This window comes from Canis aureus, chromosome 23, assembly GCF_053574225.1.
Source record: "Canis aureus isolate CA01 chromosome 23, VMU_Caureus_v.1.0, whole genome shotgun sequence".
NCBI lineage: Eukaryota > Metazoa > Chordata > Mammalia > Carnivora > Canidae > Canis > Canis aureus.
The window spans coordinates 44,925,526-44,950,965 of NC_135633.1; the positions used below are offsets into that span (position 1 = coordinate 44,925,526).

The 25,440-nt window shown below is 35.9% G+C and overlaps 1 protein-coding gene across 1 annotated transcript in view; it reads left to right on the forward strand.

Moving 5' to 3' along the window:
* Positions 1 to 24,678, forward strand: part of HEPHL1 (hephaestin like 1) — a 93,890-nt gene extending 69,212 nt beyond the window's left edge. The window contains exons 16-20 of the mRNA XM_077867469.1: positions 14,774 to 14,996; positions 16,474 to 16,613; positions 21,915 to 22,077; positions 22,538 to 22,609; positions 22,704 to 24,678. Of these exons, the coding sequence (XP_077723595.1) occupies positions 14,774 to 14,996; positions 16,474 to 16,613; positions 21,915 to 22,077; positions 22,538 to 22,609; positions 22,704 to 22,906 (801 nt within the window). The 3' untranslated portion in view covers positions 22,907 to 24,678. The remainder of the gene's footprint in view (positions 1 to 14,773; positions 14,997 to 16,473; positions 16,614 to 21,914; positions 22,078 to 22,537; positions 22,610 to 22,703) is intronic.
* The last annotated feature ends 762 nt before the right edge of the window (positions 24,679 to 25,440 follow it).

The window sequence follows — 25,440 nt, forward strand, 5'->3', positions numbered from 1 at the left end:
ATTGACTCAACAATTCTATATATCACTCAATACTCACCACAATAAGTGTTAGTCATTGTCACCCTACAACATTATTACAATATTATTGACAATATTTCCTATGCTGTGCTTTTCATTCCCTAAATTAATTTATTGTATAACTAGAAGTTAGTACCCTATAATCTCCTTTATCTATTTAACCCACTCACCTACCCACTGCCTCTTTGGCAACCACCAGTTTGTTCTCTGTATTTAAGACTCTTGGTTTTGTTTGTTTGCTTGTTTGTTCTTTGTTTCTTTCTCTGTTCATTTTTAGGTTTTAGATTTTTTTCACTTTTTAGAAGTGAAATCATATGGTAATTTCCCTGTCTGATATATTTCACTTAGTGTACTATCCTCTAGGTCCATCCATGCTGTCACAAAGTCTCACAAATTCTTTTTTATAGATAATAATCATATATATATATACATTATAACATGATGGGTAATTGTCATATATATGTTATATATATTCATATATATATATATATCACTTCTTCTATATCCATTTCTCTATAAATGAACACTTGGGTTGCTTCCATATCTTGACTATTGTAATGATGCTGCAATAAACATAGGGATTCATATATCTTTTTGAATTAGTGGTTTTATTTTCCTTGGGTAATACCCAGTAGTTACTGGATCATATAGCATTTCTTTTTTTTAATTTTTTAGAAGATTTTATTTATTTATTTATTTATTTGAGAGAGAGAGAGAGACAGAAATGGTGAGAGAGAGCATGAGCAGGGAGGAGAGGGAGAAGTAGGTCCCCTGATGAGCAAGGAGCCCCAAGTGGGGCTCTATCCCAGGACCTGGGGATCATGACCTAAGCCGGAGGCAGATGCCAACCAACTGAGCCACCGGGGCTCCCCTGTTTTTAATTTTTTGAGTAATCTCCTTGCTGTTTTCCACAGTGGCTACACCAATTTACATTCCCATCATCAGTGAAAGAGGATTCCTTTTTCTCCACATCCTCACCAATATTTGTTATTTCTTATCTTTTTTATTCTAGTTCTTCTGATGAGTGGAAGGTGATATTTCATTGTGGTTTTGATTTGCATTTCCCTGATGACTAGTAAATTTGATCATCTTTTCATGTGTCTGTAGGTCATCTGTATATCTTCTTTGGAAAAATACCTATTCAAATCCCCTGCCCATTTTTAAATTTGGCTACTTGTGTTTTTTTGGTGTTGAATTTTATAAGTGCTTTATATATTTTTAATATTAATCGCTAATTGAAAAATCACTTGCAAGTATCTTCTCCCATTCATTAGGTTGCCTTTTCATTTTGTTACTGGTTTTGTTCATTGTCCAAAAGATTTTTAGTTTGGTGTAGTCACAATTGTTTATTTTTTGCTTTTGTTCCCTTGCCTGAGGAGATATATTTAGAAAAATGTTGCTAAGGCAGATGTCAAAGAGAGTCCTATCTGTTTTCTTCTAGGCATTTTATGGATTCAGGTATCACTTAGGTCTCTAATATATTTCCGTTCATTTTTGTGTATGGTGTAAGAAAGTGGCCCACTCAGTTTCATTCTTTTGCATTCAATTAGCTGTCCAATTTTCCCAGCATATTGAAGAGACTGTCTTTTCCTCACTGTATATTCTTGTCTCCTTTGCCATAGATTAATTAACTGTGTAATCATGAGTTTATTTCTAGTCTCTCTATTCTGTTCTATTGATCTGTGTGTCTATTTGTGTACCAGTATCATACTATTTTGATTACTACAGCTTTATAGTATATCAAGAAATCTGGGATTGTGATACCTACAGTTTTGTTCTTTCTCAACATTGCTTTGAAAATTTGCAATCTTGTGGTTACATACAAATTTTAGTATTATTACTTCTACCTCTGTAAAAAGTGCTGTTGGTATTTTGATAGAGATTGCATTGAATCTGTAGATTGCTTTGGGTAGTATAGACATTTTAACAACATTTATTCTTCCGATCCATAAGCATGGAATATCTTTCCATTGGTTTGTGTCATCTTCAGTTCCTTTCATCAATGCTTTATAGTTTTCAGAGTGCAGGTCTTACACCTCTTTGGTTAATTTTAGTTCTAAATATTTTGCTCTTTTGGGGGATTCCTGGGTGGCTCAGTGGCTTAGTGCCTGCCTTTGGCCCAGGGAGCGATCCTGGAGTCCAAGGATGGAGTCCGACCATCAGGCTCCCTGCATGGAGCCTGCTTCTCCCTCCTCCTGTGTCTCTGCCTCTCTCTCTTTCTCTCTCTCTATGTCTATCATAAATAAATAAATAAATCATAAATAAATAAATAAATAAATATTTTGCTCTTTTGGATGCAATTATAAAAGAATTATTTTCTTACTTTCTCTTTCTATACATCACTATTAGTGTATAGAAATGCAACAGTTTTCTGTACATTTATTTTGTATTCTGAAACTTTACTGAATTCATTTATAAGTTCTAATTGTTCTCTGGTGGGGTCTTTCAGGTTTTCTTTAGGACATGATGCTATCATCTTGTCATCTGCAATTAGTGACAGTTTTACATCTTCCTTACCAATTTGGATGACTTTTTTTTTTTTCCTCATCTCTTTGCTATGGCTAGGACTTCTGGTACTATGTTGAATAGAAATGGTGAGAGTGGACATTTTTGTCTTGTTCCTGATCACAGGTGAATCTCTCAGTTTTTTCACCATTGAAGATGATGTTAGCTGTGGGATTTTCATATATGGACTTTAATATGTTGAGATATATTCCTCCTAGACTCATTTTGTTGAGAGTTTTGATCATAAATGCATGTTGTATCTTGTCAATTGCTTTTTATGCATCTATTGAGATGATCATATGATTTTTATCTTTTCTCTTGTAATATGATATATCACATCGGTTTGCAAATATTGAACCACCCTTAAATCCCTAGAATAAATCCTGCTTGAATGTGATGAATGAATTTAACTGTAATGCTAAATTCTGTTTGCTAATATGTTGTTAAGGATTTTTGTATCTATGTTTATTAGAGATATTGGCTTATAGTTTGGGTTTTGATTTGTTTTTGTAGTGTCTTTATCTGTTTTGGTATCAGGATAACATGCTGATCTTTCCCCATCTATGAACCCATAGCAGCCTTAGACAGACCCTTCAATGGCACAGGGACCAAAGCCTGCCCAGTGCATCCACAGCAGGCAAAACAGATCATTATAACTCACTGCTCTGAAGGTAAGCACATCTTTGCCACAACAGTATGAGGCACACAACCCACATAAGGGACACCTCTGTATCACCTAGTTCTGGTGACCAGAGTGCAATGTGCTACAGGGTGCCACAGGACCTCTTCTACTAAGGCTAATACTTTCAAGAGCAGGAGATGTGGTTGATCTCCCTAATACATAAAAACAAACATAGAGAGACAAAATGAAGAGAGAGGGGAATATGTCTCAAATGAAAGTATAAGACACAATCACAGCAAAAGAGCTGAATGAAATGGAGATAAGCAATATGCCTAATAAACAATTCAAACTAATGGTCATAAAGATACTGGACTTAAGAGTTGATGAACTCAACAAACACTTCAACAAAGAGATAGAAAATACAAAACAAAAAACAAAAAACAAAACAAAACAAAAAACCAAACAAACCCAACCCAGTCAGAGATGAAGAATTCAATAACTGAAATTTAAAAAGCACACTACAGGGAGTCAACAGCAGATTATAGAATGCAGAAGAATGGATCAGTGATCTGGAAGACAGGATAATGGAAAGCAACCAAATAGAGAAATTAAAAAAAATAAAATCAAAAGAATAATTTAAAAATGAGGATACATAAAAGGAACTCAGTGACAATATCAAACATAATACCACTCACATTATAGGGGCCCCAGAGAAGATAGAGAAAGAGGAGAATAAAACTTAATTGAAGAAATAATAGCTGAAAACTTCCCAAATCTGGGGAAAAAAACAGATGTCCTGAGTCAGGAAGCACAGAAAGCTTCTAATAAGATTAACTCAAGGATATGCACACTAAGACACATAATAATTAAGATGGCAAAAAGTAATGATAAAGAGAGGATTTTAATAGCAGCAAGAGAAAAGAAAACAGTTACGTGCAAGGGAAACCTCATAAGGCTATCAGCTGATTTTTCAACAAGAACTTTCCAAGTCAGAAGGGAGTGACATAATATATTCAAAGTGTTGAAAGGCAAAAACCTGCAACCAAGAATACACTATGCAGTAAAGTTATCATTTATCATTCACAATAGGAAGAGAGATAAAGTGTTTTCCAGAAAAACAAAAGTTAAGTTTATCACCATTAAACCAGCCTTAGAAGAAATGTTAAAGGAAATTCTTTGAATGAAAAAAAGGCCATAGCAAGAAGAAAATTATGAAAGAATTTCACAGGCAAAAGCAAACATATAGCACAGGTAGTAGATTAATCACTTATAAAGCCAGTATGAAGGTTAAAACACAGAAGTAGTAAAAATCAATTATATCTACAAAAATTAGTCAAAGGAAACACAAGATAAAAAGATACAAAATATGAGATCACATGCATAAAATGTGGAAAGAAGTAGAAATTTAGTGCTTTTATAATATGTTTGAGCTTAAGCAACCTTTAACAACATAAACTGCTATACACATAAGATATAACATATAAATCGAATGGTAACCACAAATCAGAAACTTATAATAGATACACAAACAATGAAGAGAGAGGAATCCAAGCATAACACTAAAGAAAGCCATCAAACTGCAAGGGAAGAGAGCAAGAGAAGAAAGAATAGAGAAAATCCTAAAAACAAGCAGAAGACAATTAACAAAAGGGCAATAAATATATACTATCAATAATACTTCAAATATAAATGTAACAAATGCTACAATTAAAAGACATAGGGTGACTGAATGGTTAAAAATGCAGGACCCATCTATGTGCTACATATAAGACATTCACTTCACATATAAAGATACATACAGACTGAAAACAAAGAGCTAGAAAAATATAACAAGCAAACGGAAGTGAAAAAAAAGGGCAGGGTAGCAATACTTATATCAGACATATAGACTTTAAAAGAAAGGCTATGGCAAGAGGCAAAGAAAGGCATTACACAATGATAAAGGAAACAACAAGAGGATAAAATAATTGTAAATATCTATGCACCCAACATAGAGTACCTAAATAAATAAAGCAACAGACATAAAAGGAGAAATTGACATAATACAATAATAGTAGGGGACTTAAAAGAATGGATAGATCCAGACAGAAAATCAACAAGGAAACAATGGCTTTGACCTAACTGATATGTACAGAACATTTCATCCCCAAACAGCAGAATACACATTCTTTTCAAGTGCACATGGAACATTTTCCAGGACAGATCACGTTAGGCCACAAAACTTGTCTCAATAAATTTAAGAAGATTGAAATCATATCAAGCATCCTTTCTGACCACAACTATATGAAACTAGAAGCCAAGAACAGGAAAAAATCCTGAAAAGAGGCTAAACAACATGCTACCAAACGATAAATGGGTCCATCAAGAAATCAAAGGGAAAACAGAAACAATACATGGAGACAAAAGAAAATGAAAATACAATGGCCCCAAATCTTTGGGATGCAGCCATAGCAGTTTTAAGAGAGAAGTTTATGGCAATACCTCAAGAAGCAAGATAAATCTCAAATAATCTAGCGTACAGCTACAGGAGCTAGAAAATGAAGAACAGGGCCCAACAATAGTAGAAGAAAAGAAATAATAAAGGTCAGAGCAGAAAGAAGTGAAACAGAGACTAAAAAAAAAATAGATTAAAAAATACAGTAGACAAAATCAACAAACCCTTGAGCTGGTTCTTTGAAAAGATCAACAAAATTGATAAACCTTTAGACACATTAAGAAAAAAAGAGAGAGGACTCAAATAAAAATCAGAAATGAAAAAGGAGAAATAAACACTGACACCACAGAACTATAAAGGATTACATGAGAATTTATGAAAAATTATTGAACAAATTGGATGACCTAGAAGAAATGGATAAGTTCCCAGAAACATATAATATTCAAAAACTGGAAAAAAAAATAAAAGCAATAAAACAAACAAACAAAATATTCAAAAACTAAATCAGGAAAAAATAGCAAATTTTAACAGACCAATTGTTGGTAATGAAATTGAATCAGTAATCAAAATACTCCCACAAACAAGAGTTGAGGATCAGATTACTTCACAGGTAAATTCTATGATACATTTAAATAAGAATTAATATCTATTCTTCTCAAGCTATTCCAAAAATAAAAGTGGAAGGAAAACTTCCAAATTCATTCCATGAGGCCAGTGGAATTTCCCATATATCATATATTATATATCATATTTCCCATATATCAATGTACTCTCACTATTAAAATATTTTTAAATTTAAATTTATTATAGTCTTAGCCAGCTTTACCCACATAAAATTTCTTTCCCAAAATTCCTTCTTACAAACCTTCTACAACTTCCTTTCTTACCTCCAAATTTTGTCCTTGTTTTTCCTCATCCTAGTTTGAAATAACCAGCACCACCTAGGGCAAAATTACTTTCTTTTCTCTCAACAAAATGTATCCCCATTTCTCAGACCTTCTTTTATAAAAAACACACAGTCTAGTTTCCTTGCAAACAGAGTTGTGTCCCTTATTGTTTCTAGAAGCTTGCATATATTGAATTTTTAAAAATATTTTATTTATTCATGAAAGACACACACAGAGGCAGAGACACAGGCAGAGGGAGAAGCAGGCTCCATGCAGGGAGACTGATGGGGGACTCTATCCCAGGACCCCGGGATCATGCCCTGGGCCAAAGGCAGGCACTCAACTGCTGAGCCACGCAGGCATCCTGCATATATATTGAATTTTTAACACCTTAATTCCTAGTGAAAAAATTTAAAAAGCAAACAATTGTTAACTGTCTTCTACACTAGCATTGTGGTTTGCCAAATTTATACATACATTTTATGATTTGTGGAAATATGTTCTTCCTCACAGTAAATTTTTCATGTGGCATAAAACTTGTTTACTAATAGACCCAAATGTCTCAAATTTCCTGGTAATGAGAAATTAAAAAAAAAAAAGTAAGTAAACCCATGTTCAGTAATTAGCATTTCAGTATTTTATCTTATCTGGAAATGATCTAGATATTAAATTACTATTTATCATTTCATTTCACTTAGCAAAACTCAAAGGTTTTAAGTTACCAAAAAGATGTGGAAAGACTATTTAAGTAGACATTCCGTAAAATACCATTATTGTTGAAGGTATGAAACCACAAAGGCCCTGAATAGCCAAAGAAAATTTGAAAAAGAAGAGCAAACCTGGAGGTATCACAATTCCAGACTTCAAGCTATATTACAAAGCTGTGATCATTAAGACAGTATGGTACTGGCACAAATATAGACACATAGATCAGAGGATGGAATAAAAATACACAAATGAACCCACAACTATATGGTCAACTAATCTCTGACAAGGAAAGAATATCTAGTGGAAAAAAGACAGTCTCTTCAACAAATGGTGTTGGGAAAACTGGACAGTGATAAAAATAAAACTGGAAACTTTATTACATCATATACAAAATAAATTCAAAATGGATGAAAATGAGACAACCACCAAAATCCTAGAGGAGAACACAGGCAGCAGCCTCTTTGACATTGTAGCAACTTCTTACTAGATTCATCTCTGGAGGCAAGGGAAACAAAAGCAAAAACGAACTATTGGGATTTCATTAAGATAAAAAGCTTCTGGGGGTGCCTAGGTAGCTTAGTTGGTTAAGCATCTGACTCTTGATTTTGGATCAGGTCATGATCTCAAGGTCGTGAGATCTACCCCCCCCAAAATCAGGTTCTTTGTTCAGCACAGAGTCTGCTTGAGATTCTCTCTCTCCCTCTGGCCCCACCATCCTCTTACATATATAAATTAATTGATTAATTTTAAAAATCTCTTTTAAAAAAATCTGCACAGCAAAGGAAATAATCAATAAAACCTTTAAAAGGCAACCAACAGAATAGAAGATATTTGCAAATTGACATCTCTGGGTTATACCCAAAATATATATAAAAGCTTATATAACCTAACACCCCAAAATTAAATAATCTAGTTAAGAAATGCTCAGAAGACATGAATAGACATTTTTCCATAAAAGATATCCAGATGGCCAACAGAAACATGAAAAGATGCTCAACATCACTCATCATCAGGGAATACAAATCAAAACCACAATAAGATTCCACCTCACTACCTGTCAGAATGGTTAAAATTAACAACACAGGAAACCACAGATGTTGGCAAGGATGAATAAAAAGGGAAACCTTTTTACACTGTTGGTGGGAATGCAAACTGGTACAGTCACTCTGGAAAACAAGATGGAAGTTCCTTAAAAAGTTAAAAATAGAACTACCCTAGGATCCAGCAATTGCGCTACTAGGTATTTACCCAAAGGATATAAAAATATAAATTCAAAGGGGTGCATGCACCCTGATGTTCATAGCACCATGATCAACAATAGCCAAACTTGAGCCAAGCTCAAGTTTCCATTGATTGATTAATGAAGAATAAATGATGTGTGTGTGTGTAATGGAATATTACTCAGTCATCAAAAAGAATGAAATCTTGTCATATGTAATGATGTGGATGGAGTTAGAGAGTATTATGTTAAGGGAAATAAGTCAGTCAGAGAAAGACAAATATCATATGATTTCACTCATATGTGGAATTTAAGAAACAAAAGAGATGAACAAAGGGGAAGGAGGATAAAGACAGAGGGAAGCCAACCGTAAGAGAACAAACTGAGGACTGATGGAGGGAAGTGGAGGTGATGGGTTAGATGGTGAGGGTTTATTAAGGAGGGCACTTGTGATGAGCACTGGGTATTATGTGTAAGTGATGAATCACTTAATTCTGCTCCTGAAACTAGTATTACACTGTATATTAACTAACTAGAATTTAAATAAAAACCTCAAACATTAAAAAAAGTTCACCTAAAAACTCTAAGTCCAGTTACATCTAATTAATTCACTTGTTTTCAACAATTATGTTTAGATTAATTATAAAAACTTCATCATAAAAGTTATTTTTCTTGCTGACAAAATTTTTAACAGCGGTAATATGACTTATTTGACCAATAAAGCCAGGTAGAATAAAAGTTGGATAATGCAAAGTAGGTTTGCATTACATAATTCTAAAGACATGTACATTTTTTAATTAAGCCATCAGACTTAAATTAGCTTTAATACTGAATATTTTTCCAGATCACATAAACCCAAAAAGCAATTGGGTTAGCTTCTATTGTATTTTTGAGAATTTTATAAATACTTAATTCATGTAAGTACTTAATTTTCTATAAGTCAGTTAGAGCTCTTTTACAAATTTATTTTGGCAATACCATCCCCAGGTAGAAAATATCACACATCTATCACACACACACACACACACACACACACAGAGAGAGAGAGAGAGAGAGAGAGAGAGAGAGAGACCTTACAGATTCTGTTCTAATATTTTGCAATGATTCAAGCACAATAATACAAAATCCACTAGTATAAAAGAAGTTGGATCCAAATCCTGTTTCTGGTAGATGGAAGAAGTTAAAGTTACCTATTAGGATGGTCAAAGTTTTTTATTAATATTTGTGGAGAAGACAATTATGATTTTTCATTTGCCCAAGTTCCAAAGAAAGTCTTCACCTCCTTGTTTTTCTTTGATAAGAATTACCTCCATGAAGTTTGTATTTCAAGGAGATGGCTAGATAAGAGTTCCTAGTGAACGGCGTAAAATATTTACAATCTCAAAGGCACAGGGAAAGAATGCAAGGTCTTCCAAAAATACATTTGTTTCCTAAGGCTAGAATTTTTACAATATTTACAAGGCTTTTGCAATTAATAGGGGAGGTTTGAGGGAGTGGTAAATAGAATAGGTAGATTCTGAATTGTTTCCAGAGCTGCATTTTTGGTTTTGTCAAGGTATGTGAGATAAAGGTAGTTGCTGTAATTCCTCTAAGAATTGGATTGCAGCCTAAATAATACCAAGAGGCTGATTTACTCACCTAACATCATTATCTTCAATTTGCTTTTTAAAATATATATCAGGAGAGGATTTCCAAGTAAGATGAAAATCAAAAGATTTCTGTGTCCTGGATTTAGAGCTGTTTGTCTCTGGAATGTTTTAGTAAATCCTTCTACAAATGTTTGAGATGTTTTTCTTTCCCTCTGGATACATAGTTTTATTTTTGCTTGGGGAAGGAGACCTAAAAAATGGTTCTACCAGGCTCTGAATATCAGCTTCCAATTTGGCCAACCTCCCACCACAGAACTACTTTAAAAATTCTTGTAAAAAAAAAAAAAATTCTTGTAAATATTTTGTCAGTTTTTAGCCATGAGAATATCTCTGGCAGTATTGATACCTCCCCCCACCCCATATATAAAAAACAGTCCCTGAAAGAGGGTAAAAATGTTACTACTTTCCTAAGATCCAAAGTCATACCCAAAGACTGCCAACAGAAAGAAATGACAACCTGCACGTCCCAGGCAGGTGGAAAGCCAAATTCTTAGGACATAAAACAAGGCAAGTGAGTAGGCAATAGCTATCCCTGGGAAAGAAATGATCAATAACCAATAGGTATGGATTTGGAAAGGAAAGGATACATGAAGTTTATTTTCCTCACTTGACTGGACACTACAGACAGAGGTTCAGGAAAGCTGACTCTGGTAAGGATTCTTACCCTTCTCTGGCTTCTGGTAGTTTTCTCAGGATCCCTCTCTGCAGGCTCCTACAGAGAGAGCCTTTATCTACTGGAATTTGGCAAGGTTTTAAATTCATTTTAATTTTCGTTTCCCCTGGTCTTTTAAAGGGAATAACACAGCAATACATAAAATCCATCAGAGTCTTGTCAACTCTGGGAGGGGGCCATAGGGGACCCTCCTCTGAAGGTAGATATGGGGGCATTTGAGTTAATATTGAAGGATATGCACAAAACCTTTGAGGACAGTCTTTCTCCTTATGTCCCAGTTGATTAAAAATGAGACATCAATTTCTAGGCCAGAGTTTTGATGATGGACCCCTAGGAGAGTGTGATGAGGAAGGCCTTGGTATTGTTTTAGATACCTTCCGCATCTTTAATTTTTCATTAGCCTTTTGTGAGGAAACTTTTAATGAAGTTATTTTGGAATCTTAAAGCTTTTTGGAAGTTTTTACATGACAGTTTAAATAGTCATCCCATTTTGTTTGCTTGATTTGGAAAGCCTTGTTTGTAAGTGCACTTCTTAAATAAAAAATCTTGTATCATTGGAATGTTCCCCATAATGACCATTGCAATTCTAGGTTGTCTTTAGTTAGATTTTGCGATTTGGGTACTATTTACAGCTTCTAGGACCATAGTTCTAAGACATAAAATAAGCAGATGTGCCAAAAGGGGGCATGCTCAACTCTTTGGAATTTGAGGATTTTTTTCTTTTAAAGCTAAACCCTTGGGTCTCTTGGAGCCAAACTAATACTTAGGGGGATGTGCTACTGGGTTGGGGATTATGTAGTGTTTTACAGTGTGCCTTGTTACACACATTTTCTTGAAGTTGGTGAGTGACCTAGTGTCAATCTAACCCATTCCATGTCCAACCTATTCTTAAAGTCTTAAAGTCAGGTATAGCAGATGCCCTAATAGCTTTTAAATGCTCAGCCCATGCCCACCAATTTTGCAGCTTTTGGCTTAACAATGGCCTTTACTTACACAAAAAAAGTTAAATAAAAATCTATTTTGGACCGAGCCCAGGTTTTAAGTCAGATCCTGTTTGACTCCAGCCAGTAGCAGTTCCCTATGTGGAATCTGAGGACTGAATCAAAGGTTGGGGATTCCAATCAAATGGGGAACTATGGAAAGCTAATTAGATTGAGAGCTTGACACAAAGAGTAGAGCTCCGAACCCAAGAAAAGCTTACCCACAGCCCTCAGAAACAGCAAGAAAGAGAATTCAAAGGGTCTGCCGGTATCATGCCTGTGTTTCTCATTGTCCCTAAAGCCATCAGGAATGTCCTTTGGATTCCATCACTGATACCAATTCTCTTAAAAAACAAAACTCGGGGCACCTGGGTGACTCAGTGGTTGAGCATCTGCCTTCAGCTCAGGGTGTGATCCTGGAGTCCTAGGATCGAGTCCTACATCGGGCTGCCTGCATGGAGCCTGCTTCTCCTCCTCTGCCTATGTCTCTGCCTCTCTCCGTGTGTGTGTCTCTTGTGAATAAATAAATAAAATCTTAAAAAAAAAAAACTCAACTGAGTACATTTTCGGGTCCTTCAGGCTTTATTCAATTATTCATGAATCAAGCGGCATCCCACCTAGCAGATAGAAGAGAGCTTTAATGGAAGAGAGCTTCCATATGGAAGACTTTTGTAGCAGAAGGGGGGTGGAAAAAGAAAGTTATTAGTAAAAAATGGATTGTTTGTGGCAAGGTCACCTTCCTTTAGGGGATAGCAGAGGTCTATGAGGCAGATTATCTCACTAGTGATAACCAGGTAACTCCAGGTAACTCCAGATTAAGATTCCACTCCTGGGAGAAGTTGAAACTATAATTAAGTTAGATATTAAGTCTCGTTTTGGTGACATAGGCTTAGCATTAGTGACTCCATTTGGAGTCTATCATCTCTTTGTTAACAGTAGTCGTGACAGAAACAGTATGGCCAACAAAGAAAAAATATTTACTCTCTGGTGCTTTACCAAAAAATGTTTGCTGACCCTCAATCTAAAGTATGTGTTTTAAAAACCCAGATAAAATCGCAAAGTTTCAGTAATCGAATTTAGAATTTACAAGATAGCTGAAAGCAAAAGAGAATATGTAAATAGATAATCATAAAACAAAGAAAAAATATATTTTAATGTAACTTATATCATGGTTTTTGATGTGTGAATTCTATGATTTTTAAAGCACTACCATTACTATTCAGACTCAGGAAAGAAAGCAGACCCCAAACATAATAACTGAAACTACAAACTATTTGAGTGGCAAATAGACTAATTTTACTTAGCAATTAAAGATTCAATATTGAATTTGGGTCAGATATGTGTATGTAAAACAACTAGTCTCTAATTATATGTCATAAATCAAAATCCAAACTAAAGTCATATCTGATATATAATATAAACATTACCTATCATTTAAAAAAAGGTGAAGGATTATCTAATTTCCTCTTAAATATTAGATGCTGTGTTAACATCCTTGAGTTGTATTGGACAGTGCAAGGGTTCAGGGGAGAAATACAAGACATTTGAAAAAATAAAGTTATGTACTGGAATTATGAGCAACCTGCATTTGTTTATTTCTTTATACACCCCAATAAATATTTATTGAGCACTTGTAATATGTATAAATGACCCTACCAAGTTCTATGAGTGATATAAAGTAATGTAAATATTGTTTTGAAGGAATGTATCATCTTTGGGGAAAATAATACATGTGCACACCCATAATTATAAAACAACTCAGCATCTGGTGAGTTCAATAGGAGTACAGGGCTATATAGGAGGCATTTAGAAGAGAGTCTAAGAAGAGAGAACACTGCTAGTAAATGTTGAGCATCCTTCTGATTATCATATAAGGTACAAAAGGAAAGCAGTTTGGGGAGCTTAAGCTAGAAAAATCCATTGGGGGAGCACATGAGGGGCTTAAGGACCTATCTAGGATTTGTATTTTATCCATCAAGAATATCACTAGGAAGTCACTGAAGAGTGCTGGAATGGGAGTGATGAGATTAATCTGATGGTAGTCAAAAGGATAGGCTGGAGGTAAGGTAAGCCAGAGACCAGAGAGGAGCCAATTTCTAGTCCAGGGTAAGGCAGTAAGATCCTACACTAGATGTATGGCAAATGGAATGGAAAGAAAGTCACAGAATGAAGAGGCATTGTGAAGGGAAAAGAAATGCAAGATTTGACAGCAAACAGATAGGACAAGGTGAGGATAAGGGAAAGATTAAACACTGAAATAATTTTCTGACCTAAATGACAGAAAATAGCATAGTGCTATTAACAGAAATAGGGAGTTCAGGAGAAGACATGTTTTGAGGGAAATAAAATCCACTTAAAAATGCTCAGCAGATTGAATTGTTGCAGGATGCACATTCAGGTGGAATATCTAAATAAGCAGTTGGAAATGTAGGAATTTTCTTTCAGAAGAAAGCTTGGGGATGAACAATTTGACATGGAAGTCATCCATAGTCCTATATCATTTTCTAATTACCTTGTTCACTTTTACCCATAGAAAGTGGAATATAAGCATCTGTATATATATTGTCTCACTTGAAAAGCAAACAGGAAAATAGAAATAAGCATTCATTTATTCAAGAAATATTTATTGAGCATCTTCTATGTACTAGCCACTGGACTGTGCTCTGGAGACTCAGTGATGAGGTAGGGACACAGATTCAGTACTGCAAGAAGTGACTCTGTAGCTCACTTTTAGGAACATTCCTACATCTTCAGGGCTTCTTAGTAATTATTTTGTGGTAAGGGTGCCTGGGTGGTGCAGTCGGTTAAGTGGCTGACTCTTGGTTTTCACTCAGGTTGTGATCTTAGGGTCATGAGATTGAGCCCTGCACAGGGGATGCTCAGTGAGGAGTCTGCTTCTCTCTCTTCCTCTCCCTCTCTCTCTCCCTCTGCTCCTCTCCCACCAATGAATAAATAAATCTTCTAAAAAATTATTATTTTGTGGTCAACAGTCTTTTTATAATGACTTTCTTACTAGCACTTAATCTGTGTTATTAAATTATTTAAAGGCTTATCTAATTCAGTTTATTTTTCTTTCAGGATACATACAGTGGTTTGATGGGTCCTCTGATTATTTGCAGAGAAGGAGTGTTGAATGAGAAGGGAAGAAGAAGCGATGTTGATTATGAATTCGTTCTCTTGTTTTTGGTATTTAATGAGAATGAATCCTGGTATCTGGATGACAATATTAAAAAGTATCTCAATAAAGATCCACGATATTTTAAGCGCAGTGACGATTTTGAAGAAAGCAACAAAATGCATGGTATATCAGAGGTTTAAAAACATAAGCTGACATAAGCTCATAGAAATTCTTAAACTGTAGGAGGTCCCAGTCTCCTCTGAACCCTTCCTCAGTCACAGGGGCACCTGGCCTAATGAAAGTCCTCTAAAACTTTCCTTCCGAGGGAATGAACTAAGCCATTGGTTGACTGCCAGCAAGGTCCAGTGCAACTTGGGGGAGCTCTATCTCTGAAGGCTGGGATCCCTAAACCACAAATTAATTTAAATTAATTTAAAAATGAATGATATGACTTATTGGTATATTTCTATAAGAATACACCATATATCTAGCTAATCAAATTTAAGAGCCTGGCTTAACTGACTCTGGGACATGAAATATCATCACCAAATTTCTGTTTTAATGTGTTATTGTCTATGTTATTTATTTAATTCTATGTAATGTAAGGTAATTTTTCTAAGTGGGAATAATATGTTCTAATTGACACATTCGCACTCTCTCACCAAGATCTACTTCTGACCAAAAGTATACAAAAAAGATAGGCCTTGCCCAAGGTCACAAAGTTAGCTAATTGTTAACATTGATTGGAATATGTTGGCTGATTTCTAATTCAGCTACTCTTTCCCCTACAATTTTGCTTCCCTCTCCCCAAAGTTTCTTAGTATGCTCTCTATTTTTAATAAATGTAATTCATTTAATTGTGGCATGATGACCAGAATAAAAAGTTAGTAGAAAGCAGAGTGAGGGCAGCCCGGGTGGCTCAGTGGTTTAGCACTGCCTTCAGCCCAGGGTGTGGTCCTGGAGACCTGGGATCAAGTCCCACGTCAGGCTCCCTGCATGGAGCCTGCTTCTCCTTCTGCCTGTGTCTTTGCCTTTCTCTCTCTCTCTCTCTCTCTCTCTCTGTCTCTCATGAATAAATAAATTAAATCTTAAAAAAAAAAAAAAGAAAGCAGAATGAGAGTCCCCATCATGTCCACCGAGTTTGAGTTTGCTTTGGTCATGGCAAGGGCATGGGCTCATCCCATGTGAAGCTTTCCTTGTTTTGGCAATTCAGCCATACTGAATAACTTGCCCCAAACTAGTTCTCAGAAAGTGAAATGTTGAGGGAATAGCTTCTAATTCATTCAGTTTTGATTTATATAACCCTGATTCTCTGTGTCATCATTAACTTGTGTACAGAATGGTATAAATAATGGCTGCTTCAGAAATGAGCCTGTAACTCACTCTACAAAGAGAACATGCCAAACCAGCAAGCAAACAAAACACACTGCTACCAAAAATGTAGCTTTTAAAAATACACTGTGACTTCTTTTTTCTGGCTTTTATAAGGATTTCTTATTAACCTGGATTTTGGGTCTAGAATGGTGGGGACATTGGTGTAAGTTTGTTATGTGTTTATCAGGTAGATGAAAATATTGGTAACCTAAAGATCTTGAATCATTTCTAAAACCAGATTAAGTAATGACCACTAATAAAGAATATTTTCTTTTCACCTTCTTAGCTATCAATGGAAAGATTTTTGGGAATCTCCATGGCCTTATCATGAATGAAGATACGATGACAAACTGGTATCTGTTGGGAATAGGAAGTGAAGTGGACATACACACCATCCATTATCATGCTGAGAGTTTTCTTTTCAAGGTAAGTATAAGGAATATGCTTTGGAAAAGACTTTTTGAACTAAAAGATTCAATGTATGTTCACTGTGAAAAAAGATGGGTTTTAGCAATAAGGCTTATGAGGTTCATGTTAGAAAGTGGAAGAGAATAATGTGATTATACCCTTCCCCCAGTTGATATTTCTTAATATGTACATATATTTTGTTGTGCTTGTGAGAAACTTTCCAAGCCTCAGAAGAGAATTTTCTCATCAGAATTCTCATCAGACTACTCATCATTCTAATTTTTACCACTCTGGATTATGCTGTTAATACTGTATGTGAAAGCACATGTACTGGTTTTTCCTTTTTTCTTAAACTTCTTTTTTTCTTTTACTTTTGTTTTTTCCCTTTCTTTTCTATGTCATTAACTATCAGAATAGCCCTATCCAGTAAAGGAAATACTTTGAGCTCTGGCTTGGGCTCTCAAACTTTATCTTGTTTTGTTTTGTTTTTTGTTTGTTTGTTTGTTTGTTTGTTTGTGGTTGTTCGTTATTTTTTGTCTTTTGTTTTGTTTTGTCTTACGGAGTTGGGCTGGACCATGTATAGCCTTCTGCCTGTCTAGCCGCAAGCTATCTGGGTGGTACTGGCTGTACAGCATCACCCAGCTGTTTAAGAAACAGATCGCCAGGCCCTACACCAGTCCTGAGGAATCAGAATCCCAGGTATAAGGTCTAAATAGGCCATCATCCTGCAGCACCTGGGTGGTTCAGTCAGTTAGGGTTTGACTTCAGCTCAGGTCATGATCTTAGGGTCCTAGGATTAAGCCCCACTTCAGACTCTGTGCTCAGTGGGGAGTCTGCTTCTCCTGCCTCTGCACTTCTCCTGCTCATGCTCTCTTTCTCTCTCAAATAAAGAAAATCTTTAAAAAGAAAGAAGGAAAGAATGAATAGGCCATCATCCCAAAAGGCTTAGTGAAGCCTATAAGGAAAAAGAATAAAAAAGAATTCCAATGCAGTGGAAATAACTGCATTGTTCTTTTTTCCAGCTATACAGCAATAAATAGTAACTTTAATAAAACACCTAATATTTCCCCTCTGTGTATTTATTTAACATAGTTTAAGACACCAAGTACTAGCTTATAGTGGTTATAGTTTTATATATTAAATGGCTATGCTGCTTTTCCGAACTTGGCTTTTTCAACTCACATCTTTAAAAATATATTAAAAATGTATAAAATGTAATAAAACTGTAAAAATTATCCTATACACCTATACAATTATTTTGTATACATCTATAAACTTTAAAAATTAAAGTACAATTGACATTGAGTAAAAGTCCCTCTATTTAGTGTACAGTTCTGTTTTGGAAAACACATATGGTAGCATAATTAATGCTAATTAACATCTACATTACTCCCTCAAATGTCTTTGTTGCACTTTCTACAGTCAGCTACTTCCTTATGCTGATATATATATTTGCTATATTGATATATTTTCTCTCTATAGATTTGCCTTTCCTGAAATGTATAAATGGAATCATACCATCTACAGCATTCTGAAACGGGCTTGTTTCACTCAGTATAGGCATTTGAATTGTGTCCATCTTGTGTGTATCAGTATTTTGATCCATTTGATTATTGAGTAGTAGTCCAGTGTATGAATATACTGCAGTTTGTTAATCCATTTTCCCACTGAGGGATATGTGGGTTCTTTCTGGATTTTGGTTATTACAAATAAAATTATAAATATTGTGGACATATTTTCCTGTGAACACAAGTTTTCATTTCCCTTGAGAAAATACCTAAGGGGTTGGATTGCCAGACCATGTGATAAGTATATGCTTAACTTTTTAAGAAACTGCCAAAATATTTTCCACAGAGACAGTATCATTTTGCATTCCCACCAGAAAAATATAAGAGCATCACCTGTTCCACACCCACATCAACACTTGGTATCTTCCATTTTTATTTTATTTTTTTCTTTGCCATCTTATTAAGTGTACCGGTAGCTCATTGTTTTTTGTATACATTTTCCAAATGGCTAATGATATAAAGAGCATCTTCTCATGTGCTTATTTACCATCTGCCATCTGTAAATCTTCTTTGGTGAAGTGTCCAAATTTTATGTCCATTTTTAAATTTTGTTATTTATATCCTTATCTTTGAGTTTGTGGGCTTTCTACATACGAATAGTTTGCCAGCTATGTGATTGCAAATATTTGTTCCCAGTCTGTGGCTCATCTTTTTTATTCCTTTAATGTTATCTTCCAAAGAATAGAAAATTCTAATGAAGTATAGTTTATCATTTTTTTTCTTTTGTGCATCATGCTTTTGGTGTGAAAGTAAATTTTTGCCTAACTTAAGGTCACAAGGATTTTCTTCTAGCAGTTTTATAGTTTTAGGTGTTATATTTAGGCCTCTGATCCATTTTAACTTTTTTATATGGTTCAAGGCTTATTTCTTACATATGGGTGTCCAGTCATTCCAATACCATTCATTGAAAAGACTATTCTTTCTCCCCCTGTGTCAAAATCATATTGATCATATATAAGGTGGTCTATCTCTTGGATGTCTATTCTGTTACATTGATCTATGTATCTGTCCTTTTTTGAATACCATCCTGTCTTGATTACTTTAGTGTGAGAGTAAGTGTTTAAATCAAGCAAAGATTGTTTTAGCTATTCCAGATCTTTGCCTTCCCATATAAATTTTAGAAATGGCTTGTTAATTTCTATTAAAAATTCCTGTAGGATTTTGATTGGAATTGCTTGGAATCTGTACATGGGTTTGAGGACAATTAATATCTTAACAATATTAAGTCTTCCAATTCATGAACATGATATACCTCTCTATTTATGCAGATCTTCTTTGTTTCTGTCATCAGTATTTTGTAGTTTCAGCATACAGGGCTTGTATATATTTTGTTGGATTATTACCTAAGTAATATCATAGGTTTTGGTGATAGACTTTATTTCAATTTCTAATTGTTCATCGCCAATATATAGAAATATAATTGATTTTTTATACAATTAATCTCATATCCTACAACTCTGATAAATAGTTCTAGTAGCTTTTTTATGGATTTTGGGTGATGGTTTCCTACATAGACAATCTTCTTTTCTGTGAATTGAGATGGTTTTATTTCTTTATTTTCAATCTGTATGTCTTTTATTTCTTTTTCTTGCCTTAGTGCAGTGGCTGGGACTTCTAGTATAATTCTTAAATATGAATGGTGAAAATGAATATCCTTGCCTTAGTCTTAGGGTGGAAAGCATTCAGTTATTTATCACTGAATATAAAGTTAGCTGTAGTTTTTTTGTAGATCCTATTAATAAGTGGAAGAAGTTTCCACTCTTAGTTTGCTGATGGTTTTAATCATGAACAGATGTTAAATTCTATCAAATTCTTTGTCTGCATCTATTGGGATGAACACATTTTTCTTCTTTAGTTTTTGGATGATTTTCTTTAGTAAACTGATGATTTACATAGATTGATTTTCTTTTTTTAAAAAAAACTTACTTGAGAGAGAGCATGAGCATAAATAGGGGGGATGGGCATAGGAGCATAGAAGAAGACTCCCACTGAGCTAGAAGCCCAATGTGGGGCTTAATCCTAGGACTCCTGAGATCATGACCTGAGCCAAAGGCAGATGCTCAACCAAATGAGCCACCCAGACATCCCCATAGTTTGATTTTCAAATATTGAACCAATTTTCAATCTCAGGATAAATCTTACTCTGTCATAATGCATTATGCTTTTTATGTATTGCTAGATTCAATTTGCTAGTATTTTTTAAAGGGTTTTACAATTATTTTCATGAGGAATATTGGTTGTAGCTTTCTCTTCTCATTAAGTCTTTGTATGATTTGGGTATCAGGGTAATGTCAGCCTCATAAGATGAGTTTGGAAGTGGTCTATCCTCTTCTATCTTTTGGAAGGGTTTGTTTTAATATTAGTATCATTTCTTCTTTTCAATAGTATCTTTATTTTAAATTTAAATACAATTTGCCAACATATACTATAACACCCAGTGCTCATCACATCAAGTGCCCTCCTTAGTGCCTGTCACCAGTTACCCCATCCCCCCACCTACCTCCCCTTCTGCAACCCTTTGTTGCCCAGAGTTAGTCTCTCATGGTTTGTCTCCCTCTCTAATTTTTCCCCACTCAGTTACCCTTCTTTCCCTTATAATCCCTTTCACTATTTCTTATATCTCACGTATGAGTGAAACCACATGAGGATTGTCCTTCTTTGATGGTATCATTTCTTCTTTAAATGTTGTAGAATTTGCCAAAGAAGCCATCTGGACCCAGAGTTTTAATTTGTCAGAAAGTCTTAATATAATTCCATTTTCTTTAATAGTAACCTGAATAGTGATCTTAGGTAGTTTTCATCTTAAGGAGTGAGTCCATACCATCTAAGTTGTAGAATTCACAGTTATTAAAAATATTCCTTTATTATCCTTTTCAACATCTATAAGGTCTATAGTGATGTCCCCTCTTTAATTCCTAATATTTGTAATTTGTGTCTTTTTTTTTTCTTGGTCAGTTTGTCTAGAGGTTTGTATTAGTTATTTATTGCTTTATAACAAATTACCCCTACACTTAGTTGCCTAAAACAACCAACACTAACTCACAATTTCTCAGGGTCAAAAATCTGGGAGTAGTTTAGCTCGTTGGTTCTGACTCAGCATTTCTCAGGAGGCTGCAATCAAGATGTCAGGTGGAGCTGTAGTCATCACGTTTGACTAGGGCTGGAGAATCACGTCCAAAATCATTCACAGGGCTGTTAAATGAAGGCTTCAGTTCTTCACCACATGGGTATGGCATAGAAGCTGACTTCTCGGGATCCCTGGGTGGCGCGGCGGTTTGGCGCCTGCCTTTGGCCCAAGGCGCGATCCTGGAGACCCGGGATCGAATCCCACATCGGGCTCCCGGTGCATGGAGCCTGCTTCTCCCTCTGCCTATGTTTCTGCCTCTCTCTCTCTGTATGACTATCATAAAAAAATAAAAAAAAAAGAAGCTGACTTCTACCAGGACGAATATTCCAAAAAAAGAGAGCAAGAGAGAGGGTCTAAGTCTTTCGGAAGTAGCATGCCATCACTTCTGCTATATGCTATTGGTCTCACAGATCAACTCTCAATGTAGAAGGGGACTCCAAAGGTTATGAATAGCAGGAGGCAGGGATCATTGGGGGCCATTGTGGAGGATGGTACCACCAGATTTATCGATCTTATTGACCTGTTCAAAGAACTAGCTTTTGTTTTCTTTGATTTATCTCTATTTTTTTTCTGTCCCCAGTTTTATTGATTTCTGCTCTTATCATTATTACCTTCTTTCTGCAGATAGATAAATCTTACCGAGAAGATGTGTACGATCTCTTTCCTGGGACATTCCAAACCATTGAGCTGTTTGCAGATCACCCAGGAACATGGCTGATACACTGTCATGTGTCTGACCACATCCATGCTGGCATGGAGACAACCTACACAGTCCTTCGGAACATAGGTACTGTTTTCTGTCAGTGATGATGGGTGATAGCACCAGGCTTCCTGTAGGCCCTGTAGGCACAAGAGCCCCCAAGGGCTCAGGGTCAAGCAAGAGAGACAGACATGTAAGTAGTAACTGTAATAGAATATGATACAAGCCAACAGAGAGTGCAGAGTACAGGGCTCAGTGGCAGCAGTAGGAGGTAATGATTAACAGTGTGGGATATGAGCAAACATTCTAGAGGCTATAATGCTTCAGATGGATCTTAATGGGTGAGTAGAAGCTTGAAAGGTAGATGGGGTAAGGACAGCATGTGTACTGGTATGAAGTAGAACAGTGAGAATTTAAGAAAGACCTGCAGATACAAATGGGATAAAGTCCTCATTGGTAAAATGACGTGACTCTTGAAATACCTCATGTCATGAAAAGAATCTACTTCTGTTGTTTATAAAACAATCAACTTGTCTTCCTTGTCCAGACAACAGGATCCCTTACTCTACCAAGTCTCCATCTGGAGGAGCGTCCCCCCAAGCCACAGTGCCCTCCAATGGTAATGATACCCTCCCTGAATCCCACAAGTGAATAGTCAATGTTCACTCCCTAGGAAAAGGCAGAGGACTGACACCTCACTCTTCTTTCCACAGAAGAACCTGGCAAGGAGCAGCTCTATTTCTTTGGCAAGAATCTGCATCCCAGGGGAGCAAAAGCAGCCTTGGTCATCCTCTTCATCATTGGACTCCTCTTCCTTATCTCCACGGTGATTCTTTCCCTCAGATTGCACTCTGCAAAGAAGCAGGTTGCATATCGGCAAGTTCAGTCCTGCGCACTCCCCACAGATGCTCTGTGAACCAACTGGTCTTCCTTAGCAGTGAAACTGGACAAGGCATCGTTAATCAAGAAAGGTTTACATTATATCTTGGATCAGGCTCTGATCCTCCAGAATACAATCAAAGCAATTTGCTTTTACTTATTTATTTTTCAATGGGCTGTGAATAATCCTCAGGTATAACATACAGAAAGAAGAACAGGTGTGACTGAGAAAACACAGTATGTTTTCTGAATGAATTTGCTGACACGGGGAAAACCTCTGAAAGATATCTTTATTTTCCATGTTTCATAATTCTCAGATTAGACGGTGGGTGCTTCCTTAACCAATCATCCACATTCCTAGATGGACGGCTTTGGGAAAGAGTTACACTGCCTCAGACACCTAACTGGAATGTTGCTGACTCTTCAACACAGTTGTGTAAGATGTTTCCCTTAGTCGCTCCAGAGAAAATAACTTTCTGAGGAGTTCATGGAAATGTCGAAATTAGTATCTGCTGATAAAATTTGATCAAATGAAGTTGTTGGAGGCTTCAGTCAGCTTTCTTGGCCTTTTCCACTTGAATACAAATAGCCTGTGCACTGTTTGCCATAGAAGGCAAAGTTATCAGCATTTAAAAAAAGATTGCTGCTATTTTTATGCAAATCTGTAGAGGTGCTTTAATGCTTACAACTCACTTCATGTTATGTTTTCACAATGTTTCCATGGCAACGTTTGTTGTTGTTGTTGTTGTTGTTGCTGTTTTCCAAAGTCACCTAGAAAATTTGTATTTGTATTTCAGGATGTGGAGGGCTGGAAGCTATAAAAGAGCAGGCTAAGTTCTCCCACTGTGAGGCAGAGACTCCCTAAAAGTTTAGTGGGAGCTTCAACGTGGGAAGGAAAGTTTGTAGGAGGCGAGTCTGGACTTGAGCCCTGAGTCTTATTTTTCACCTCACCTAGCAGGATATTTCCAAAGTCTGCATCTTCAAGGAGATAAAAACAGTCTCATCATGTGACTGGTTGGGAGAAGAGATCTCACAAAATTCTTGATTCCATGCTTCTTAAAGACAGCTCTTTATGGGAGGAGAAAAAACGAAAAAAGAAAAACCTAGAAAAAAGCTTTTAAATCATTAAATTGGCTTTGAAGATATACATTACAGTTTTCAAGGCTCACGTGTAAAAATAAAATATCGGACAACTAAACTCAACCCATTACAAGGCGATCCATACTCTGTATGTATGCCTAAACGTTAGGTTAAGATAGATAAAAGCAACTTTGCTTATTACTAGACTGAGAAATTGCCCTTAGCTCAGGGCAAGATGCCCTGCGATGCCAATGTCAATGCCAGATGAGTGATATCAGTACATTTGCCTTAGCAGATTCATTTGGATGTCCAGGTGAACAACTAGGACCTAAAAAAATACTCTGGTGGAGGGACCTTTCATACTTTCTCATCTTCATCTTGGTGAGGGGAAACGAGTAATTTGATAAAAGTTGTACTCTTACATAAAACAGGATGCCAATGCTAATAGTTCTGTTCTTAGTTTGCTTGAATGTCATATCGAACAGTGTACCCAAAAGATTTTGAATTCCAGCCTGCTTGCCACTGATAATGTGATTTTGTAGTATGTGCTCTACAGTTTTCATGCATGTGTAGGCTGTATAATTTCATAGTAATAATTGTGATAAATGCCTTATTTATAACTCACCTAGACAACAAATTATTCAGTTTTTTCCTTTTCTCTTAGTCTATTTTTTTAATGAAATGAAACCATAAAGTAGTTTGATTATACCATTTCTCTTTTTAATAAAGTTTCAAAGATCATAAGATGGCAGTTTGCGTTTTTTTTTTTTTTTTTTCACTAAATATTATGGATCACTAGACCTAGGGCAAGGGGTTCCTTAAAGGAGACTTGTCTTTTAGATATTTAGCAACTATCCTAGCTATACCTGCTAAAGGAAATGAAACAAAATAACTACATCTCTGCAAATGATAGGACCCTCCTTGAATATTGTTTCCTCAAATGTACCATACTCCTTTCCTTGCTTCAGTCCTTTAAGAAAATCAATTACATTTAGATACATCTCCTGTTACAATGGAAGAGGTGTCCCTATTCCTAGTAGGTGGGTCTCTTACTTGGCTCTGGACTTTATCTCTTCTTGCTTTCTCAAGGATATCAGTGGTACCCACCATTAGCAAACAAATAGAGACATCTGGGTGGCTCAGTGGTTGAGCATCTGCCTTCAGCTCAGGTCATGATCCTAGGGTCCTGGGCTTGAGCCCCTGGGATCCCTCCCCCTCTGCCTGCTGCTCTCCCTGTTTGTGTTCTCTCTCTCTCTCTCTCTCCTGTCAAATAAATAAATAAATATATTTAAAAAAAAAAAAAAACAACAACAGAAGACTGTTGTCATTAACTTCATAACCCTCTGTAACCCAGTTAGTTTCTCTGTTCCTTTGATAGCAGAATTTTCTGCCTGTATCATGCATGCTTCAACCTTTTCCAATGACTTCTAATCCAGCGTACCTCACTCCCACCTCCCAGTCTGCTGGGATGGGATCAACCACAATGCCATT